Source organism: Zeugodacus cucurbitae, chromosome 6 (assembly GCF_028554725.1).
Source record: "Zeugodacus cucurbitae isolate PBARC_wt_2022May chromosome 6, idZeuCucr1.2, whole genome shotgun sequence".
Classification (NCBI taxonomy): Eukaryota; Metazoa; Arthropoda; class Insecta; order Diptera; family Tephritidae; genus Zeugodacus; species Zeugodacus cucurbitae.
Window position 1 is genome coordinate 13618776 of NC_071671.1, and position 25182 is coordinate 13643957.

A 25182-nucleotide genomic window follows, 5' to 3' on the forward strand; every position below is an offset into this window, starting at 1 on the left:
TAGTAGCAGAAATTTAAGGCGCAGTCGGTAGCGCAATGCGCTTGAAAGCTTCGGAAAAAAGTAGTAAACAAAATTATTAAATAAAAAGTAATTTTTTGTGAAACAATAACAATAAACAAATTAAATAAATAATATAAAAATAAAAAATAATAATTATATAAAAATAAATAATAAAATATGAAGTCAAAAATAAAAAGTATTAGGAAAAAATAATTAATTTAACTATTTTTTTATTATTTATAAAATATTAAACTAATATTAATTAAAAAAAATATATTTTTAGAAATGAAATCAGTCTCAAATTCCAAGTAAATATTTAAGTAAAATTTCATTTGTCTCTATCTCTATTTTGCATACTGTTTATTGCTAAATTATATAGTTTTTTAATTATAGTAATATTACTGAATTTAATTGTCTGATTTTAAAAAGAATTTAAGGATTTTGTGTATCTACGAAATAAGTGTCGTATTACACTAGTGCCAAAAAATCCAACGCTGTAATTTCGTTCAAGTTTATGGCATACTTTTAGGCGTTTATTAAGGTACACATTGTCTCATATAGTATATTTAAACCGTTAAATTTGAAATAAATAAAGCTAATTGTAATACAACTTAGTTTGTAGTGTTAGACTTACGGATGTATTCTTGTTAGTCATATACTTACAATTACATAGTAGGCTCTTCAGACGTTTTGGCCTATTCCATTTCTTTTGGAGTCGAGTTGCACAGAATATTAGATGCATATTCAGATCAGGGGTTGATATGCCCAAACATTTGTTGAATAAATCCACCAGAACGCGCCATTCATTCCTCCTTTTTGTTTTTTTGGCGCCAACTGGTAATGAGTAAGAGAATGTAACCCAAAAATGGGTGAAATCGAATATTAGCCCCCGCATATACCATCCATTCAATCAAAATAGTGATTTCAGTTGGTGAGATTGACTTTCACATAATTGCAATATCGGAAATAACCGAGTGTGTCTTAAATCGAGATCACATTCGTCTAAAAATGGCTCCTTGAATAAATTATATATATTGAGATAACTTGATAACTTGAGTAAAAAATTCATAATGAAACTTGATACTTATATGAAATCTTTAAAGTGCTATAATAAATCCATTAATAAAGCTATACGAAAATTAATATTTGCGGAGGATAGAGTCATATGTAGAAGTTCACGTAAGTGAGGAAAGTTTCTGACTGTCATTCACTTGGGAGTGGCCAGGAACGATTCTTTTACATGTGGCTCAAGCAGCTCACGACTTCCGGTCTTAGACCAAGTATCCTCTGGGTAGCCAACAGACATCCGTCTGGAGGCGAGCTAAAGAGAGAAGGCGAAACCCGCTTATGCGGTTGTGCGTAGGGTTTGGGACCCACCACATAAAAACACCCCCCAATGAAAAGGAAGAAACAGCCTCGGCTGAGAGACCCCAATTTTGATGACGACCACTGCAAACGTTTAAAGGACTACGAATTAAGGGCATGCACCTGGAATGTCCGGACCCTTAATTGGGAAGGTGCCTCCGCCCAGCTGGTTGATATCCTCAAACGACTAAAGGCTGACATCACCGTAATCCAAGAAATGCGATGGACGGGACAAGGACGGAAGAAGGTGGGTCCTTGTGACATCTACTACAGCGGCCATATAAAGGAGCGCAAATTCGGTGTGGGATTCGTGGTGGGAGAGAGACTCCATCGTCGAGTCCTGGCATTCACTCCTGTGGATGAACGTCTAGCCACAATCCGCATCAAAGCGAGGTTCTTCAACATATCGACATACCGACAGCCGAACGATTTTCTACTCGACTTGATTTTCTACTCGTATACTGAGTTTGTGGAGGGAACACTTCTCCAGCCTGCTGAATGGCAGTGAAAGTACAACACCAGGCGATGGCGAACCCGATTCCCCAATCGACGACGATGGAGCAGATGTTCCATTGTCCGACCGTGAAGAAACTCGAATAGCAATTACCCGCTTGAAGAACAATAAGGCGGCGGGTGCCGATGGATTACCGGCCGAGCTATTCAAATACGGCGGCGAAGAGCTGATAAGGTGCATGCATCAGCTTCTTTGCAGAATATGGTCGGAAGAAAGCATGCTTGATGATTGGAATCTCAGTATACTCTGCCCAATACACAAAAAGGGAAACCCCACAATTTGCGCCAATTACCGTGGGATAAGCCTCCTCAACAACGCGTATAAAGTTCTGTCAAGCGTACTGTGTGAAAGACTAAAGCCCACCGTCAACAAACTGATTGGACCTTATCAGTGTGGCTTTAAACCTGGAAAATCAACAACAGACCAGATATTTACCATGCGCCAAATTTTGGAGAAGACCCTTGAAAATAGGATCGACACACACCATCTCTTTGTCGACTTTAAAGCTGCTTTCGACAGCACGAAAAGGAGCTGCCTCTATGCCGCGATTTCTGTATTTGGTATCCACGCAAAGCTGACGTTGAGCAACACCAAAACCTCCGTCTGTGATTTCTTCAACCTGATGCTGGAACAATAATTCAAGCTGCAGTGCTAAACAGAAAAGGTACAATATTTCATAAGAGTGTACAGCTACTGGTGTACGCCGATGATATCAATATCATTGGAAACAACACCCGCGCCAGACTGGATAAGGAAGCGAAGCGTATGGGTCTGGTGGTGAATGAGGACAAGACGAAATATCTCCTGTCGTCAAACAAACAGTCAGCGTATTCGCGTTTTGGCTCCCACGCCACTGTTGACAGTCATAACTTTGAAGTTGTAGATAATTTCGTCTACCTGGGAACCATCATTAACAGCAATAACAATGTCAGCCTGGAAATCCAACACAGAATCACACTTGCCAATAGGTGCTACTATGGACTGAGTAGGCAATTGAAAAGTAAAGTCCCCTCTCGACGAACAAAAAACAAACTCTACAAGTCTCTCATCATTCCCGTCCTACTTTACGGTGCAGAAGCGTGGACGATGTCAACATCCGATGAGATGGCACTAGAAGTTTTCGAGAGAAAGGTTTTGTGGAAGATTTATCGTCCCTAATACATTGTCAACGGCGAATACCGCAGACGATGGAACGATGAGCTGTATGTGTTATTCGACGACATAGACATAGTCCAGCGAATCTCTGAAAGTATTCGATGCAGTACCCGCTGGTGGAAGCCGAGGAAGAGGGAGACCTCCACTCCGATGGAAGGACCAGGTGGAGAGGGATCTGGCTTCGTTTGGTATAATCAATTGGCGCCAAACTGTCAGAAGGAGGGATACGTGGCGCGCTGTTGTGGACTCGGCTATAACCGCGTAAGCGGTGTCTACGCCAGTCAAGAAGAAGAATGCTTTTTCTTGATAGTAATAAGTTACTTTGCCAAAAATGTGTAAAATCAGATTATTTCTAGCACCCTAGCTCCCATATATAATATTAGGTTGTCTCCATTCCGCCTTTTTTTCTTTGAAATTCGCGGCTATGTATAAAGCGCTACAGAGCTCGTATCTGGATATACTACACATCTTTGAAAGGTCTTGACATAACCTACAAAACGACACTATGCATGATTAGTTTGGATATTGCGTTCAAAAGTAATAAACGTGTAAGCATGGAGTTCACTAACGCCGAAATTCGCGCTATTTTAAAGTTTTCCTTCGTTAAAGGCAAATTCGCTAGAGAAACGTTCCGTGAGTCAACGCCTGCGATATGCTACTGAAACGGAACGAATTCGATCTATTTTTGAAACGGATGGTGACTGGCGACGAAAAATGGATCACATACGACAATATCAAGAGAAAACGGTCATGGTCGAAGGCCGGTGAATCGTCCCAAACAGTGGCCAAGCCGGGATTGACGGCCAGGAAGGTTTTGTGGTGTGTTTGGTGGGATTGGAAGGGAATCATCCACTATGAGCTGCTACCATATGGCCAGACGCTTAATTCTACCATCTACTGCGAACAACTGGATCGCTTGAAGCAGACGATCGACCAGAAGCGTCTAGAATTGGCCAAAGGAAGGGTGTAGTGTTCCACTAGGACAACGCCAGGCCACTCACTTCTTTGGTAGTGCGAGGCTTGTGAAAAATGGCTGTCCGAGTTCTTCGTAAAAAAGGAGGGGGGGCTTCTACGACGGGGGTATTATGAAGTTGCAGTCTAGATGGAAAAAGATTATCGAACGAAACGGCGCATATTTGAACTAAATCGGTCACCACATCACACCGTCATCACAGATATTTGACAACATAATATCTAATATTTTAGAGGGTTCAAACATTCGGTGGGATATGTGTAAATATGTGAGATAACTTGACAAAGTTTAGTGAATCTGGATATAATGTAGCTTGGTGTCGAAAATTAGTGAAATCAGTCTAGGAATTAGTAACTTCACATATTATAATAAAAAACATCTGTTCTCCAGTATTTATATTTATCATCGTTAAATTGCACAGCATACAAAATTATATATTGTATATGTAGTTATGCTAAAAACTAAAACTAAAGTTGTTCGTTTTTATGGAACTCATTTTGTTTTTGCTAAGAAATCATATGTATGTATATCTAGCAAAGTATTTATTCGCCTTTGTATCGTTTAATATTTGTAATTGTAAAAATTATTTTTATAACTGTACTGTTATAACTGTTTTTTTTGTTAAACGTATTTCCTGAAATCCATTTAATTTGGTTTACGTATATTTTAAGAAAATATTTATTTTATTGTGTACTTAAGAGTAATTCGATATATTTACTATAAACTTTTGTACCTAAGAAACAAAAGTAAGTAAAATATGTATTTTTTAACTGTTTTTTGTTTAATTTTATGTTTATATGTGTTGTTGCTATGTAAGTTGCTTGTTTATCTTGACTGCTAACAATGACTTGTACTCATAACTATTTTGTAATAATTAGTTAAAACAATTAAAATTAAAAATTAAACTAAAATATACGCCCACAAATATTTAGGTATATAGACCATGACAAATACGTCATGGTACATGATATATTATAAAAAAGTAGAAGGCTTTGGAAAATTCCCCTAAACAAAGATTTTAAGACTAATAATGAATTTGACAGATGTGGAATAAGAGTTTGTTGTTATTGCTTCGGTAAATTGTGAGCTCCTCTCGCTCACAACCACACCAGGAAGCCCCAAATGGCCAGTGATAACGTAAGACCAATAGTTAAACCGAAGAGCAATGCGCAAATGCCGAAGATGAAGAGGAAGAGCACCAGGAAGCCAAGGTAGTGTATGATATTGAAACTATAAAGATAGAGAGGGTGAGAAAATGTTTTTAAATTGGTATATGACATTAGTACAATAACAATTATCAAAAATAAAATTCTAGAACTCAAATTTCAAATTTTAAGTTTCAAGTTCACAGTTGATATTACTCAATTTTGGCGCTAATGTCACGTAAACAAAATAGCTGATGCTATCAAATTTAATGACATCTACTGAGTGCGAAATGTATACTCACACTCTCCAATACATGCGATGCCAATCAGTGGTCTCTGCAGCCTCCTTGAAGTAGAAGCGTCGTACACCGATCAAACAGCGATCAATGAACTCGGACCAATCACACGTACTCGAATCAAAGTTATAACGCTTTTTGTCACTCTCATGCATCATCGACATAATGCGCAAGGCATTCTTTAATGAATAGCGGAAATCTTTGTCCAAAAAGTAGTCGAATGCTTTGGTGCCCTTGTGAAAGACGCGCATGTACTCGTAGGCGCTAGAAAATAATATTATTTAAAAATTTTTACCTCTGAATATGTCTAATTAATACTCACGTATGCTGTGGCATGCCAATACCGAATAGTTTTTCTGGTATGGTGTAAGCGAGCGCGGGCAGTATGTGAAAGAGGTAAAAGAAGAGATTGTAACGCCAACCGTTACGCAATTTTGTGCTAGGTTTCCAGACGAAATTATTTGGTGGATGCCGTTTGACGCTCTCATTCATTATAACACAGAATTCACGCAGTGTTAGCGGGTTCACCTCACCCGATGTGCAATGTATGACTTCGGGTTGTTCCAATGGATGTGTACCCACATACCAGCCCATAACTAATGAAGAGTTGATCACAAAATCGCATGGTATAATATCGATGACAGAGGCGGCACGACCGCACATAGTGCGGAAGATACCCTTTACGAAGCCGGCTAAATAGCCGAGATGACCAGAATTTGCATTGCCGACCCAACCTTTCATCGGGTGCTCCCAGGTACCGTAAACTGTATGAAGATGAGTAAGAAAAAGTTATTATAGTTAAAGCAACATTTGAAAGTATAAGAGATAATTGTAAGATTGATTTAGACGTTTCTTTGTGAAATGTGTCCAAGAAAAAAGAAATTTGTTAACTTGGAACATTGTTTGTCTCAAGCTCCGCTGAATAAGAGCAATATATTTGCATAAAATATCATATTTGCCTCTAAAACAGTCATTAACTAGTATACTTGATAAAATTTTAGTAAGAACTATATTCTTTAGGTCTAATTCTTGAGAAATATTTAATTTCAATCTAAGGACTTTCAGGATTAGGGATGTTGGAATTGCCAAAAATCGCAATATGTCCTGTTTCGATTTAGATTAGGTTAGGATAGGTTTCGGGACTGATCGTATTCTTTAAGTTTTAGCTAGTTAGATAGATGTGATAGGATATGAAGTTCTTCAGTAGACAGATATGTTTTGAAGAGATCTGATCATCTAGGTTAGGTTAAGAACTAAGATCAGATTCCGCAGATTCGATCTTTCGTTCTAAAAATGCCAAACTGCAAAAAAAATTGTATCTCTTGTCCGGGTAAATTTTTGGTATGATAAATTTTACTAGATAAATAAAAACAAATACTTTATAATTAGGTAAATAATTATTAAATACCAGAACATATAGTTTAGGTCTTTCCTTATTTACTTTATTTTCGAAATATTTCTGTTATTTATTTGAGAGATCGAACAATTCTTCTGTATTATTTACAATGTAGATTGTCTTAAGCCTGTGGTTGATGAACCAGACTATTATACTTGCTTCGAATTTTATAAAAAATTGGCAAAACACAAAAATTTGCGCAAATGAATTGTAAAAACAGAATAAAGTCCATTAATTAAAAGATTTGCCTATAAGTAGCGTTGTTAAATCGCTATTTTTACATTCAAAAAATTTTATTAGCGATTAATCAAACGGCTGTATCTACTTTCATTCCTCTTCTTCATATTCCTCTTCATATTCACGTTCTTTCATACTCACCAATCGATGGTCGCACAATCGCCGCCGGCAATCCCGACATCTCTGCCATTAGTAGATTCTCCGATAGGTTCTTTGTGAATGTATATGTATTGGGGTGATCGCGTATGATCTCCTTACATTTCTCGTCTGTGAAATCTTCCCATTTAGCATCATCCTCAGCCATTTTCATCATATCATATGGATCAAATTGTGATTTGTAGACTTCTTCGACAATGAGGCCGCGATTGTTGCTATTGCAAAAGGCGGTGGAGAGATAAATGTATGCGGAGAGATTTTTCAATTTCTTAGCTAATTCTATTGTGCGCATTGTGCCGGTTAAATTGGTCTTGATGGCCGTACGTAGTGGTGAACTGAATTTGATTGTGGCGGCGCTGTGATAGATCACATTCACCTTATCGATGAGTTCGTTCAGTATTGCCTCGTTGAAGCCGAAATTCACTTCACTCAATTCGCCAACAACCGGTACGACTTTAGCGAGTGACTTCTCATTGAATTTCTGGAAGATCTGTGGTGGGAGAAATACAGGCATGTTGTTAATAATTAAATATAAACATTTATATTAAAAGAAATATGCTAAAATAGTTTGTTGTGAAGTCTTGAAAGAATGTTATGTATTATGTTATGAATGAATTAAGCTCCAGCTGTTTAAGTTTCGTTATCTTATAAATTTTTCATCTCAAGATATTTCTTTAGCTATTATTACGGATGAACGATAGGCAAAGAACTCTATTATCTAAAATATTATTTACACCTCTTTGACGAAAAATGTCTCTAACCTTTAAGCTTAGTTTATAACATTAAAACATAGTAACCTTGTTCAATCAGCGTGTACCGATGTGTTCTGGTTATATTCTAGAGTATGAATACCAGCATAGTTTTTAATGTTTTGAACCTCCTATTGTTCCCCAGAGTCTAACGTGCTATCTAATTCATCTGAATTTTCCGATCCATCGTTATCACAATTATAGCAGTCCTTCAGCGCCAGCCTCAGTTCAAATAGAAACTGTTTTATTTGAACTGAGGCTGGCTGACCCACGGTGGAATTGGATAAAGCGCTTATTAAAGAAAATATTTGGACAGATAGATATTTAATCAGCTTAAAGAATAGTAATCTTTAAAGTTCAGAGATTGGACAAAAGGGTATTGAATCAGCTCAACTAATCGTAATGTTTAAGGTTCATATACTTATCTTGAATGGATTTAGAGACTAATCTTAGATATCTCGTCCGGTCTCATCTTGGATAGATGGCTATTGAATCAGCTCAACTAATAGTAATGTTGAGGTTCAGAGACTTATCTTGGATATCTAGTCCGATCTCATCTTAGACAGGGGTGCTGAATCAGCTCTACTAATAGAAATGTTAGAAGTTCGGAAACTTAAATTGTATATCTCGTCCGGCCTCATCTTGGACAGTTGGGTATTGAATCAGCTCAACTAATAGTAATGTTTAAGGTTCAAATACTTATCTGGGATTTCTCGTCCGGTCTCATTTTGGACGGTTGGGTATTGAATTAGCTCAACTAATAGTAATGTTTAAGGTTCAGAGACTTATCTTGAATATATTTCTGTTGGAAAATCCCTGAAAATAGTATTCCCTTTAAGGTACCTCTAATCACAAATCGATAAGGAGGTCATCGGAGTGATTTAGCGATTTTGAATTCCAAAGGCCTCTTGGGCCCTACCTACTAAAGTTATATGGGGTTCTGAAATATAACTGTGACGTTAATATTTATTCGAGGTTATAATTTAATCTTGTATTTTGGTGACAAATTCTATAAAAAGAAAATAAAATAAACTCAATGAAGTTAATGATTTTATTAAATCAACTGACAAATGCATTACCATTTAAATAGTGATTTCAACTATATTCCTTTACGCTTATTTTCTCATAATTTGTTTTAATTTATCGCATATTTTTTGAACGGCCTACACAACGTGGCGGCAATGGCTTTAATTTTACGAACTACTTTAATGACTTGTAAACTGCATATTTTGTCATTATTATGCGATTACAATTAAATTTATTACAATTGTTAGTGCATATGCATGCGAAGTGGGGAAAAGTGGCATGAAAAAACAATAACGGTAGCAAAGCGCGACGCGGCAATGGCTGAAGTGCCATGTAGTCGCATTAATGAATTAACAACTTAAGTCGCACTTCATGTGTCATTAAGTGCGCCATTATTTCACTATAAATGTATTTTTGCATTTTTCCCTCAACATCTTTTTTATTGTCTGCGACTGCTTTGTATTTTTAGAGCGTGTGACGTGTTGCGCATGCGTCAAGTGCAAAACCCATTCGCGGACAACGGTCACTGACGTACGTACGTACGTGTGGGCGGGTGTCACATAAGGAAAGCGTAGATATACAGAAGAAAACAAAAACTGTAAGATTTTTTAAATTTTTTAAATAACTTTTTCGCGTCGCTTTTGAATTTCAAGCGGATGCTTCGTGACATCTGTTCCAGTATTTTTTCATATTTTTGTTATTATTTAGAAAAATTCAGCTTTCAACATTTTCTTCTCACTTCCTCAATTATTTCTTCATAACTTCCAGCGCACTTAGCCGCATCCGTCCATTTTGACAAATGTCGCAGTTCGCTGAATGTCACTCGCTTGCTTGCCCGCCTGCCGTTGGTAGGCGGTTACGGCTGGGTGCTGATGCGTTGTGGTTTTCTTTATACCTTTATGAGATTGTCATATTGTAATTAGTTGAAGCTCATAATGCTTCAGTGAATATATGAATTATAGTATATCTATAGGAAATTATGTAAGATATTTGATGGTGGTGCATAAAGTTAGTCTCCATTGGCTAATTTGTCGCAATTTATTTTTATTATATTTTATTACATTTGCTTTTGAAATCAATTATTGGAAATAGGCATACGAAATGGATGCAGTAGGACGCAGATGGGAAAGCGTCAAACTTGTCAAAACACCGCTCTCCGGACAGCTATAGATTGCCTCTTGATGTCTCCTATGGAGCAACTTCACAATGAGGCCCGTATGCTACCTGTCAAGGAGCATAACGAAATGCTCTCCAAACAGTTTCTGTTGCGATGCTTTCGCAGTAATCATCCTTGCAGTCACCTACTGGAAGCCGAGCCGCCTCAAAGAGCCATCAAGAATACCTTCCTGAATTACGTCGACGACCTAATAGACTACACCGACAGGACTTCGGATGCGACCAACTATAGACAAGCATTGAACGCCATTCACAGAGGAGCCCTTAACACCTTCATTGACTCCCTCTCCGTGAATGACGTACTTGGAGAAACAACACCCCCCCATCGCATCTACCTTCTACCTTCTACTTATCCAGACTAGACCCTGACAAACTCAACATATGATCTCTTTGCCATCCCTTAGTCCTACTCATCTAACACCCCTTTTTCTTTGATCCTACCCTATCGAATCAGCTCGTTTCATGGGCTTTCCGTTAGATGATTTCAATGACAGTTAGTCTAGGCTTGTCGGTTCAGGCAGGCTTGAGTAACGGTTACAACAACAACAACTTGTCGTATATGTATTTACTAAAGATTCAGTTCAATGTAGAAAAGAGTTAACATCCCTCTTTTTTCTGTTTCGCTCGCTCAAAACCTCTATGCTCTCTCTATAGACGGAACAATAACTTGTTTCAACGTTATAAGTGCATTTGTATCTTTAACTCGCTAAGTATGCCGTAAATTACTGGGTAGAGGTACGAAAGGAGATATGAGAACTTTAGAGAAAGTGCAAGAGTTTGATTTTACTTGGAGATATTGAAATTGATGCGAACTTCTGGAATTAGCCGATAACTCCTTAAATCAATATCAGTTCGAGAAATTCCACTGGGAAGATAACTGGAAGAGAATTTAACGAGTTACATGCATACCCTTAACCGTAAATAATTCAAAATCTCGTCTTTGTGGGACTGGGGTGTATCATACTCGTATATGTCTTAAGTATCTTCCCTCAACTCAACCCAGATTATATTTAATTAAAATAGATGTAAATTCGTGGTTCTATTTCCAGCTGATATATAGTCTTAGGATATCCCATATTCTCGAGCACTCTCACTTACCGGTTTCTGCAGCAAACGACTTATACGCTCATTAGGATCGAATTTGCGTTTTCCTCTAACCAATACATAGATGGTGCCAATGTCGGGATGTGTATCCAAGAGTTCCTCAATCAGCACAGTGCCCAGAAAGCCCGTACCACCAGTGATGAAAATGTTCTTGTGCGCAAAGAACTCTGGCACTGTGCCGATATTCTTTAGATTCTTCTCATGTTGCTCTTTGAGCGACAGCTCTTCGGTGCTGCTGCCATGATCACTGATGACAGCCATCGTGTAATTGAGATTTGTCGGCGGCGCCAATGTGACTGATTACAAAGCGACGGTGTAAAGCAGTAATATTAAAAGTCAAGGTGACGCAGTGGTAACGGTCCAGAAGTGAGCACACGAGTAGGCTGGAAAGATAAAGAGTGGTAACAAGTTAGTTATTGAAGGTAAAATATAAAAAAATTATAAGTGTTATTGAAAACCCGATTTCTACAGCTCATAACTGTATTTATTCAAATGACTCATGTGGTTTTTATGCGTAGCAAGAAAAATATTTTAAACTGCAGATTTGCATTTTTTCAAAATCAAAGTCAAAACAAAAACAAAAATTGTGGAAAAAATTGGAAAATCGACAGCTCATGCACTTGACCGTCGTGAATGTCGTCGAAAGCGCGTGCGTTAGCAGCCACTGCCGTCGACACATTCACAGCCACCGCCGCGGCTGTAGCGACAAGTCTGGGTCTTTGGCTTGTCACGGCGGCAACTTGTCAGCGGTGTGGCCTTGCGCGCATGCGCTTGCACCCAACCCTGGCCTTGGTGCGTGCGTAGTAACGCGAGCGTAAACATACATATACAGGTTTTTTCCGCCGCTTCCTTAGACACGATACAAGTGTTGATTGTATTGTTGTTGTTCTGCTTGTTCATTAATTATACTAATTTTAAGATTTCTTTATTTTGGTTCTTAACAAACTAGAAAAATAGAAATATATTATTATTAGTTTTAAAAGCGAATCTTTTGTTGTGACCGTTAAATGCTGATTAGTCGAAAATTGCTGTTATAACTATATCTCTGCATGTGTGCACTGTCAAGGTTTTTATTAAGAATTAATTTTCGACTTTGACTTGAATTTGTATTAATTTGTTTCTTTAGAACAAATTGCTGTAGGTCATTTGATAAAAGACACATGGAAGATAATAAAATACTTTCAAGTTCAAAGCGCAGTGTAAATTTTATGGCCCACAATACGAAGAGCTTATTATTTATTAATAGATATTTTTATGGAATAATTTAAATTTAAATATTACAAAAAGTTAAGGTTTTCTTATTGGGTGCTTTGTGTGAAATATGGTAACCTTGTAGTTGATTAAGTAGTACATATATTCAATGAGTGAAAGATTGTGTCATAATAGAGAGTACCAAAAAACTGAATTGTAAATATATTTTTTATTTTTAATTTTTTTTTTATTATTATTATTTTTATTTGACTATAATTTATAATATATTATACAATGAACATTGGTTATCAGGAATCTGCCATCAGAAATTGGAGAGGCAGATGGCAACCCTCACCAAAAAATTATTAATTTTTAATAATTATTGGGTGTCTTTTGTTATTATATTAAATCGTAGATATTTTACTTATATATTATTAACTTATTTCGTATTTAAATGGAAGCTTTCTTAAAGATCTTCCGTTGGATAACCATGTTATAGCTAATGTATTATTTGTTTTAATTATTAATTAATTTTTTAATGGTGGTAACACTCTATATATTATATTTTAAAAATCTTATTAATTTGTACACATATTGTAGTAATTCGTATATCGTATACATTTTATTGAATTAAAAATTTGTAACAGATGGTAACATTCAGCGGAATATACAGTGGAACTTCTCTAACTCGCATCACCATAATTCACAAAAAAACTTCGAGTGATAGAAAATTTTAAAATAAAAAAAATATTTCAAAAAGCTGTAAAATATAAATTTATATACATTTTTATTTATTTACATCGCATAAAGTTTTATGTACACTATGTTTTTAACATGTATTTTGTAATTTTCTTCTCCCAGTTTGCTATTGTTTGGCTCTTGACGTCTGTATCCCATCCCTTTGTTACATGATTTATGCAATTTATGGTGTAATATCATATTTTTAGTTCAACTCCATACGATATAAAGGGACTCTTTTAAAATCCGGCCTCGATAGTAAAATTTGAAATTATGTATTATTACCTAATCGAATAGTTCGATTTATGGAAGGAAATTTTTAAGAAATTTCTCTTCTATTGCCATTTCAAATGTTAGAGTTATGGCGATCTTCGACTTATAGAAGTTCAAGTTATGGCAGTTTCGTTGTAGTTTTAACTGTAATCTTTCTTTCAAAAAAATTATTTTTTTTTATCATAAATTGCTTTCTTAACATGACTAGAATACGGTAGAAAGTTTTTTTTACAATGCGAAGTCGTTATAAAGATGCTGCAGTTAGAAAAATGAGTTGTTCGAAACGCTGAGTTGGCAGCTGGAAAGTTTGAACGCGTTCTTCTCAAATCTGTGTTTTTCAAACTTTACTCCATCGTATCTCAAAAACGGCTTTACTAGCAGATTTTATAGGAAAAGAACAAAAAAAGGCAAAATTCGAAATTTTTTCAAATGTCTACCAAGGTCCAATTTTTGGTATATTCATTTGACATTAGTCATAGCCATGCATTTAAGCTTACAGATTAAAACGCCACTATTTTGTTTTGTTTCTGATAAGCCAATCAGCCGCAATCGTGGAGGAAGTGTAAGTTAATTTTTTCGAGGCCGGGACGTTCAGAATGTTGTAAATCATATTCTGCACATTTTTAGTTTAAAATTTATGTTTGACTTAAAGCTCAAACTATTTATAAGTGGTAGAAAATATATTCTAAAATATCCTTCAACAGGCCGTCACATGACCCCTTAAATCTCAGCATGGCTCCCATATTGTATGAAAAAGTTTGTATTATAAATTTCACTGGACTAAATTTTTCAATCAGTTGGATAATTTTGTAATCTCCGGCAGAAAACTTCCTATATCTCTTGAATTTGAAATCCATATTGCTCTATTCCTATGTGTCTTAATTTTTATCAATTTCTTCTAAAGAGATGACAGCCGTTATCAAGATTCGTATCTCTTCATCAATATTTTGTTATAAATTGGTTAATCTAGATTTATTGTATTAAAGTTCGGTGACGACCTTCTTATTTATTCTTCAAGAGAAAGCAATTGGAGTACAGCAATAATTTTTCATCGGTTGTGGTTCTTTCAGGCACATCCATTATACCGATAGTGCTTTGGTTTTGAAATTGAAATATGGATATATGTATATAGCAAACATAGAAAATCTAGAAATTGAGATCAACTTTGTCTTAGACGTGTCATTACTTCAAAAATTCTGGAAAAACCATAAAGAATCAGTTGAAGATTTTTATACCTTAATTATTCTTGCTCACCATTAATCAAGTTTTTTAAGTCTATTTCACAAAAATCTACTGAATTTTTTAACACTCTTTAGATAATAATTCGCTGTAACTATTATTAGATATTTAAAAATATGATGGAGTTCATCTGAAATAAACAGTGCTAAGACATTTTTTTATTATTAAAACTTTGAAACATTTGAGTTATCTATTTTCAATGCATTCCTCTCCTCGTACTAATTTTAGCCACTTTAATTTAATATTCATAGTAAACAAGTATTTAGAGCGCCCTTCTGTCTGCAAAACGTGCGAGCTAATGCGTCTGTTCAACAATTGTATTAATATATGCAGCTGCAATTTTCTGAAATCTTTAAAATCTGTGGTTTATGTGTCACACGACCTTTTGCTTTGCTTTTAATGCTGCGTAAGCGTCTTTTACCTCGCATTCCTCCGCTGCTTATAACTTGTGACATATTTATGTACACATTTGTAAGTAAAAGCGCGTGCATTTGCACTCGAATGCGTTCAATGAATGAAATTTGTGATTCATGTCATCGTAGTCTGTCTACAAAAACTTAACTTGCTAGCTGTTTATTTCTACTCTTCGATTACTGGGTTTTTAGTATTGGTATTTGTGTCAAGGTCACTTTGATTTATTTCAAATGAAGCTGCGCGTGTCTGCATCGATTACGATCAAATGCCATTACAATCAAATAACAGCAACACATTAGCGCAGGTGAATATGTATGTTTATATGTTTGTAATGCGGAGCTGACAAACAGTGTTGAAGTGCTTTACCTTTACCGGAACTGACCGTTTGTAGTTAGCGTTTTTTCTTTAAGATAGTTCGAAATACGGTTTTGTGCTTGGAGGTGAGCAACTAGCTGCAGTCAGTTAAAATAAGATATTTAAATGAAAAATAAAAAAAAAAATCTGTAGACATTTATGTATGTAAATAAAGGGGTGTGTAAATTAATTAAAGATTTTTGAGTTTTTGATAATTCCGTCTTTTCATTACTTCCTCTGCGTTTATAGCAAATGAAACTATCAGCAACAGCAGTCAGTGCTCATTCACAAGACACACCTATTATTTTTTTTTAATGGAGTTGAAAAATTTTAATTAATTTGGGTTGTGAATTGGTCTAAAATGATATAAAAGAGAAGTGCTAGATAATGTACTAAAATGACTAGAAAGTAAATCATGGCCGTGCTGAATTTGGGAAAATACTTTAAGATATTTTACTTTATATATAATAATTGTATTTTATAAATGATTATGCCAGTTTAATATTTAATGTATACCAGTCGCTTGTTCAATTGTTTTTATACCAGTTTATACCAGAAAGTCTGGTTAACCGCTATAAATTGAATACATTTTCGTAATACCAAGGACAGAGAACATCGACCGAAATTACGTATTTATGCAGGGTTAAAACAAGGTTCTGATCAGATATCTATTACATAAGTTGGTAGAAAAATAACTCACTAGCTTCCTTATTGCATTAATAAATTAAAATGCTTTTAAAATGGAAGAAGCACATTTAGAATAGTCCCCACTGGTACCAAATAGTCTAAATTTTAATTGAAGATTTTTGCTTGAGGCTAAGTCTTTGATAATTAGAAGCCAGTAAATTGTAGCTATTTTTTGAGAATGCCTATCAGCCTAAGCATTATCTTCTCTCTTAACATGTCAATGGACTCTACTTTTAAGGTTGTAAATGATGCCCAAGCTGAAGCAGGCTTCAAAAGCTGACCTAACTTTAAAGTTTCTGAACGAAGCAGTATTCTAAAGCTTTGAAAGCGCATGTGTTTGTGATTTAAGGTGAAGAAAATCTTCAAAAAATTGTGTAATGAAATAGGGATAGGCTTCAGATAACTATTTTCTCCCAAAATGTGATCTAAATATTAAAAAGAACAGCATAAATTATCAAATAAACTTAAAAATTTTTAAATACATTTAAAAGTCAAAACTCTGCCACTTTTTTTCTGCTAAATATTTTTAAAGAAAATTTACTTTTTACAAAAAAAAAAAATTTAAATTGTATAAAGAAATATGCAACCTGTTCAATTACATGATTTTTAATTTATAAATTCCATTACCAATATGATGTGATTGATGTACTCATTTATTTGCTTTGTAACTTAGCAACTACAACCATATTACTACAGAAACAACAAGTCATGTAAGTAAAACTAAAATGCGCAAAGTATTTTATGACAGCTTTCACCTAAACTAACGAAGTGTACACAAGCAAAAAAATATCATAAAAACCAAATATTATTATTTGAGCCCTCAACCGCCACATTTGAGCCTAAAATTTCATTTAAAATTCCCCAACTTTAACACCTTCTATTATTGAGTTATAGTTTCACTTAGACGTGTGTATGTACATATGTATGTTGTCACCACTTCAAAAATATTGCCTTCTGCGCGGCAATTATCCCACGCGTTACACACATTCAACAGCGAGTTCGCTGCTTGAGTCTTTTGTTGGCAGCTGACTTTTGGATGAGTATCGTCGCCATCTATTGTCAATACTTTTTTGTTATTGAACACGCATAAAATTTCGTGCATACCTTTAAAGCTAACGGCAAAATAGCGTAGTAGTGACTGATAAGTCAATATTGACATATTTTGTTATAGAAAATGTGCTTTTGTAACGACTGTGCAAAGAACAATAAACTGCTTTGTATGAGAAATGAATGTGAAATTTGAAGGGCTTTTGACGAGAGAAACCTGTTTTTTTGGTTTAGAAATATTGGTTGGAAATATTAGAGTGCCTTATTAGGAAATTTTAGTTAAGAAATGTGTTACGAAAATTTAAAGTTTAATTGCTATAATAAGCGAAAATAAATAAATTTTTCAAAAATTATATTAGTGAAAATTATAATTAAAAAAAATTTACAAAATTAATTTTTGATATTATTATTCCTTAAACTTAAATTTTTTATTGTTTTATTATATTTAACTACAATTATTTTATTTATGTGGAAAGTCGCATTAATTTATTAACTTAGTTCTTTAAACATAATAATAATATTTTTATTGTTTTTTACTAAATTTTATTTTAAAAATTCACATTAATTCTATTTCTTGGTCTCAAAAATTGTTTTGCAATATATAATCATAAATAAATATGTTTTTATATTTTTTAATTTTTTTATTTTTACGATTTTTTTTCTTAAAATTTTTTTTGTTTTTAATTTTTATAATTAATAGCGGTACTAAAAAATTATATGTTAAAACAATTATTTTTTTTGTAAAATTAATTATTAAAAAAATTATTCATTATTAATTATTAAATTGATTTGATTCTAATTCTTTTCCGACAATTTATTTTCATTTATTTTATTATTTTAAATGTTTATAAAAATTATTAAAAAAAAATTTAAAGTAAACTTTTTTTTATTTTTTTTTTTTACATTTTATGATATAATTATCATTGTTGTTATTTTATTTTTTTGTATATTTTTATTCTCATTAAATTTTTAATATTTTAAATTTTTTTCTAATTTCTTAAACCACATTTTCTTTATTTCTCTATTTATTTATGTTGTTTACTCTCAAAACGCCTCGTTTTAAGGCATTCACATGGCCACGACGCAATGTCTACGAAATGTCATATATGTACACATTTATGTAAATTTCAGTTTCGAATTAGGTGAGTCTGCTGCTGATAGATTGTATGAGTTTGCTAACTGATGGCTTCACGCTTACTAATACAGTTGTATATATCAATATGTATAAATATTTGTGATAAATTGTGCGTATTACTGCGTATTTCCTATGCTAATCGCAGCTTTATTCGCAGTGCTTAGTTGCCGTTTTAGTTTAATATGTGTAAAATATATATTTATATTGATATGATTTATTTCTATTTATATAAATAGATATGACTAAAGTTACTTTTACAATATGTACATAGTATACATGTTTATAGTCACGTAGTGGTTTCTTACTTAAAAAAACATGAAAACCAATAAAATATATAAAAAAAATTGAAGAGGTAAAAAATATTACTGTATTAATAACAAAAAAATATATTTTATAGAAAAAAAATATTATAAAATATAATTTTAAGACGCAAAAATACCTTGATTTACAAGAGAAGTTTCATAGAACTAGTTTTTGTTGTGGTACTTCTTCATAATACTATTTTGTTTACCAGAATAATTCCTCGCTGGTATTATTCCCGAGTCAATAATTTGATAGGTGTACAGGCAATGTTAACTATATTAAAAATTTGGATTTGGATTTGGGAAATTTGTAATTTGGAAATTTTGAGGAAACAATTCCAACAACAATAAAATATAATCACTTTCTCACGTATAATAGAAAGTATATCATCGATCCCGCTTACAACTCATAGTGAGACAATCCCAAACTTCTTGTTTCCTTCTCTGTTTCCTTTTCCTTTTCTGTTTTATTCATATCCAAATTATTTTTTTTAATCTCCTAGCAACTAAGCTATTCATTAATAAATTCATCGTCTATTTATTATAAATATATTATTTATTTTTTTTGCCTCGGCGCACCTGTGAAGTGCAGACTTTCTAAATTTGGGCTGGCATATGTGATGAGCATATTAATGTTGTTTATTAATTAACTACTTATTTAACTAATTCAATTTGTTTTTTTTCAATAAAGTTGTTTATTATTTTTTTTTGTGATTACCTTGTTTAATTTTTGTCATATTTGCAATAAACTTCCGCGATTATTGATTTATTGAACAAAAAATCTAAATTTCTATGAATTCATGTATTGGAAATTCAAAATCATTAATTGCATTATTGTGGAAAAGGAAATATTTCGAGAATGCAAAATTATAATGCAGAATATGAATAAATTTTATTGCTTTGGAATTTCATACTGCTACAGCAGATGCTTTGAAACAAAGAGGAAATGAAGAGATTAATTTGAAAATAAAATTTGCAAATAGTTCCGTTATAAGTATTTATAAATATGCACTTAATGCTAAAAGACAAAAACAATGAAATATGCATAAATAATAAATATTTTTGTTTTATTGTTTGCTTATGTTTTTAAGGTCACGCGGTAGTAGAAGACAATTTAAAGGAGTCGCTATATAAAAAATTAATAAAAAAAATAATTAAAAATCTTGATAATAAGATAAAAAATGATGGAAAAAATTATAAATTTACATGAAAATTAAAAAGAAAAATTAAACAAAATTTGTTTACATAACAAAAAGTATATTTTTGTATAAATATTTTTGTGCAGGTGTCTTTTAGTTTAAATTAATAAAGGCAAAATAATATTCAAAAATATATTTTCTATATTTTTATTTTTAAACACTCATACGAGGGCTGCTATATATATTTCTGGCCTAGGCAACACTAAGTGTTGCCAGGTGCAATCTGACATTTCCATTGGAAAGTTTGACATTTTTTAGCATAACATCACTCAGAACGTTTTGTCATTTAATCGTGAATTGTTTTATTTACAGGGGATTAAAAAATTCATCTCGGCCAAAAAATGGAATTAACTCGTGAACATTTTCGTGCGATCATTTTTCACAACTTTCGACGTGGATTATCACGACAAGAGTGCACCGATGAACTAAAATCTTTGTATAGCTATGAAGCACCATCCTATAGCACTGTGAAAAACTGGTACAAAGAATTCAATCGTGGCCGACGCTTGCTCAAAGACGAATTCCGTGAAGGTCGTCCAAAAGCAGCCGTTGTGCCAGAAAACATCGATGCCCTATGTGAACTGATAATGCAAGACCGTCATGTAACATACCTTCAGATAGAGGCATGCCTATGCATTTCTCCCACCAGCATACATTCGATATTGCATGAACACCTGGCCGTAAAAAAGGTTTGTTCTCGTTGGATCCCGCACAATTTGACAATCGCTCAAAAAAGGCTCAAAGGTTGGTTTGAGCGCCTGCAAAAGTGTATAAATCTTGATGGAGAATATTTTGAAAAACAATAAAACCATTCTCGTTGATATATATTCCTATTTTCATTATTAGGCCAGAAATACATATACATATATAGCAGCCCTCGTATTATATACTGCATATGTGGTAATTTGCTTCAATTTTTTTTTGTCGAAATAACATTTATGGTGAATAATATTTTATAAGGAATTTAAATATATACAAATATGTATATACAAACACATAATAAGTATGCATCTACAGCAGATCGGTTATGTAGATTTCTTCTGCATTAATCACACGCTAACCTTCGCTCGCTCATTTACAGTTTTAAATATATTTATTCTCATCACGGTGACTAGACAATTTGATGGCTGTTTTCAAGTTGAAGTTCATGAGCGCATACGAGCGTTCAAAGTGAGCGACAAAAAAATTAAAGTCGCACAAGAAATTCATTAAAAAAGATAAAAAATCTGTGATTTTGAGGTGCGCTTGGAGAATCGAAATGATGTGGTTGGTTTGCATAATAAATACAAAAATATAAAATAATACAGAAAAAGTATTTTATATAAACATACAATGCTAACAAAAAATTGAATAAGATTAATATATAAAAATACTTTTTATAATTAAACTGCTCTTCATTTCGCAATTACAATAAACAAATTAAAATTAAAAATAATTAAAATTTATTTCATTGTTGAAATTTTGCAAAAATACAAAGCTGCAGTGTCATACTCACTCACGATTTATGGTTTTATAAACGGAAAGTAGTTTTTTTTGTGATTTATATTTTATAGCAAAAATAGTTGACGCATTCAGCCAGCTCATGGTGATGAGGCATCTGTGCACGATTAAGCAAAAGCATAGAATTTGATGTGTTGCGGTTTATATTAATGCAGAGTTATTAAAGAGAACAAGAAACTAAAGCCAGAAGGGGATTTTTTGAATACTAAGTGCTTTCGAATTTATTTTAAGGCTTGGCAATACATATGAACATCTCTCTTTTTTTATAAATATGGGTGAAATCGGTTCACAACCACTCCTACTTCCCATATAACTCAATTCTGAATTCCAACTGATTCGCTCACTTTATAATATATACATAAGGAACCAATGAAGAAAGCAGAATAAAACTTTACACAAATACTGTATTTGATGTGTGGCATCACTTGTGGAAAAATTGTCGAAATCGCACTATATTTTTAATGCCCCGGATATCGAATATGAAGAACTCAGTGCCTAAGGATAATTTTTCATCGAAAATTTCGGTAAATCTCTCAGATATTTTAATTTAATTCAGAGGGAATTTTTTTCTTCTAATAGTGTGTCTTTGTACCAAAAATGGTTAAAACAGGGTCGTAACTTCCTCTAACTCCCATGTACCTAATTATAGGCTTTATGACCTTTCTGATATCTGAAATACCTTAGCATGGATATAGTGTACCTTGATGGTGAAAATGAGTGAAATCGGTTCAGGACTTACCTCAGCTCTCATATATTAGTTCTACAACTTTGCTTCATCCGTTTTTTGTAAATCTTAGTTTTTTTTTGTATAAAAACGGTTACAAATGTCGATGAGCCTCAACCGGACTTTACTTGGAATTAAAAAAGAAAAGCAAAATTTCCCGCAAATGTCGAGAATTCGGCTCAAAAAGTGACATTTTCAGTTGAGAATAAGTTTGGGATGCAAACAGATCTCTACAAATATTTTGTTGGGTTAATGTTGACACAAATGTCCAAGATCGATATAAAACGATTTAATCGATTTAATCGACCAGTGCTTGACCCTGGAGACATCTATTGAAAAACGGCGGAAGCAAAGTTGTAGACCTAATACTATATATGATGATTTTCGTTATTATGAGTAGAGCAAAAAGTTAGAAGAAAACGTTAAGAAAAGTATTTTTAAGAGTCAAAACGTCAAAGAACTGGCAATATTGCAACAATAACAACAACAACGATCGACTACTAAGACTTCATACATAGACATATTCACTCCTCGCAAAAAAAAGTGGTTTTTGAGATTACATTGAACTCTAATAATACGCAATTCGGGTATCCTATAAACTCATACAGTCGTACATATGCTTTCATTAATCTTATAAAATCTATGCAACGTCAGAAAAATATTGCCAACAAATATGCAAAAAGACATTTTATTACCAATTAATTGGCTAAGAAATGCGAACAAAAATTTCACAAATTTATCACACAAATATTTCTATTTCAACCACATTTCAAATATGCACATCAAAAATTTCGCCCACTGTTTTCAAGTGCCGTTATGCTTTTCTACGTAAGATACGTTTCCTATATTTATTAAGTGAACCTGGAAGCGACAAACAAATGCCATACTTGAATGCAAAAATACGCAAAAACAACAAGCAGAAAGTTGCAAAATTTTTGCCTACCAAAAATGGTCAAAACCAATAAGCAGAAGTTTTGTTGCATAATTGTGTCGAATAAGCGAAAAAAAGTACAACAACAAAAGCTCATTTCAAACTGGGTCAAGTGAGAAAATTGATAGCCATTGTTTTATATGAATGATGGATTTGAAATGCGCTTGCAAATAACTAACGGGTGATTTTTTTGAGGTTAGGATTTTCATGCATTAGTATTTGACAGATCACGTGGGATTTCAGACATGGTGTCAAAGAGAAAGATGCTCAGTATGCTTTGACATTTCATCATGAATAGACTTACTAACGAGCAACGCTTGCAAATCATTGAATTTTATTACCAAAATCAGTGTTCGGTTCGAAATGTGAAATCCGCTTTTTTATCGACAAATTTTGTTCATCGATGAGGCTCATTTCTGGTTGAATGGCTACGTAAATAAGCAAAATTGCCGCATTTGGGGTGAAGAGCAACCAGAAGCCGTTCAAGAACTGCCCATGCATCCCGAAAAATGCACTGTTTGGTGTGGTTTGTACGCTGGTGGAATCATTGGACCGTATTTTTTCAAAGATGCTGTTGGACGCAACGTTACGGTGAATGGCGATCGCTATCGTTCGATGCTAACAAACTTTTTGTTGCCAAAAATGGAAGAACTGAACTTGGTTGACATGTGGTTTCAACAAGATGGCGCTACATGCCACACAGCTCGCGATTCTATGGCCATTTTGAGGGAAAACTTCGGAGAACAATTCATCTCAAGAAATGGACCCGTAAGTTGGCCACCAAGATCATGCGATTTAACGCCTTTAGACTATTTTTTGTGGGGCTACGTCAAGTCTAAAGTCTACAGAAATAAGCCAGCAACTATTCCAGCTTTGGAAGACAACATTTCCGAAGAAATTCGGGCTATTCCGGCCGAAATGCTCGAAAAAGTTGCCCAAAATTGGACTTTCCGAATGGACCACCTAAGACGCAGCCGCGGTCAACATTTAAATGAAATTATCTTCAAAAAGTAAATGTCATGAACCAATCTAACGTTTCAAATAAAGAACCGATGAGATTTTGCAAATTTTATCAAGCTCTTAAAAAATCACCCTTTATTTAATCCAACATGACAAACGGTTTGTCAAAATCGTGAAACAAGATACTCAGTGCAAATGAAATAAAATAAGAAAGTGAATACAATACAAGTTTATAATTTCGATTTCAATTTCAAAAAGTGTAAAGTCAGATTTTAAATGTAAGATCATCAACGAAATAAGCCCATGGCACTCGATGGTATATGTATGTCATGTATTTATGTAAGGTTTCGGGTCATATTTTGGGATAATATTTCTCACTTTTCTTAACTAAAAAATTTTGGCTGATCTCTTTACTTTCTCGCTCAGATTTGATCTCCCTTTACAGTCTTTATGTACTAGTATTGTCACATCTTAGCTTTATAATAGCTCGATCGTTTCTATATAGATAGTGCTATTAAGTGCAACTTCCTATAGCTTTGGAAACCCTTGAAAACTTTGTCTGTTTTTTGATGAGAAGAACCAAAAACCAGGAGTGGTAGTCCTGTATAACAGTTTTATGATCGCTTTAACACAATTTAACCGAATTTTTTTCCAAGATGAGGTAAGTGACTAATCTATTGATATGGGACGTTCTGTGCAACATTAAGAAAACATAACGATATTTTCTAGAATATTGGTTGAAATATGAGAGGTGGAGAGTCGACAGCACCTCATGTTGTCGAATACTGTTACATCCAGCTTCAATTTTTAATTTTGGATCGAATATGTGGTGTAACGTTGAAGGGTTTAACCTGATCTGACCGGCCTTACATACTATATTTGTAAAAAGAAGAAAAAAAGAAAAGGAGGTTGGGATACCATTTTTATTTGCAAGTCTATTCCCACATTATCTCCTAAATAAATAACTTCAAGTTTCAATCAGATTTTCATAGTATCCGGACTACATCCTTATCAATGGATACTTCACTTGTCTATCCAGCTTTACCCATACATTTTACTCTTATATTTAAAAGTAATATTTCACAAGATATATACATTTAGGTTTTCTTTCAAGAATGAAGTGCGTGGTGGGAAGCACTTAAAATTTTTTGATTTAGCACCATTAACCAATTATTTTGCTGTTATTATTTACCGAT

General features: G+C 33.7%; 1 protein-coding gene across 2 annotated transcripts in view; it reads right to left on the bottom strand.

The window, feature by feature from the left end:
• Positions 1–5094: 5094 nt before the first annotated feature.
• Positions 5095–25182, bottom strand: part of LOC105215106 (putative fatty acyl-CoA reductase CG8303) — a 35039-nt gene continuing 14951 nt past the window's right edge. For both annotated transcript variants that reach the window (XM_054233672.1, XM_011188874.3), the window contains 5 exons: positions 11287–11675; positions 7223–7727; positions 5771–6212; positions 5455–5712; positions 5095–5237 (listed from right to left, as the gene is read on the bottom strand). In XM_054233672.1, coding sequence (XP_054089647.1) covers positions 5105–5237; positions 5455–5712; positions 5771–6212; positions 7223–7727; positions 11287–11553 — 1605 coding nt within the window. In that variant the 5' untranslated portion in view covers positions 11554–11675 and the 3' untranslated portion in view covers positions 5095–5104. The remainder of the gene's footprint in view (positions 5238–5454; positions 5713–5770; positions 6213–7222; positions 7728–11286; positions 11676–25182) is intronic.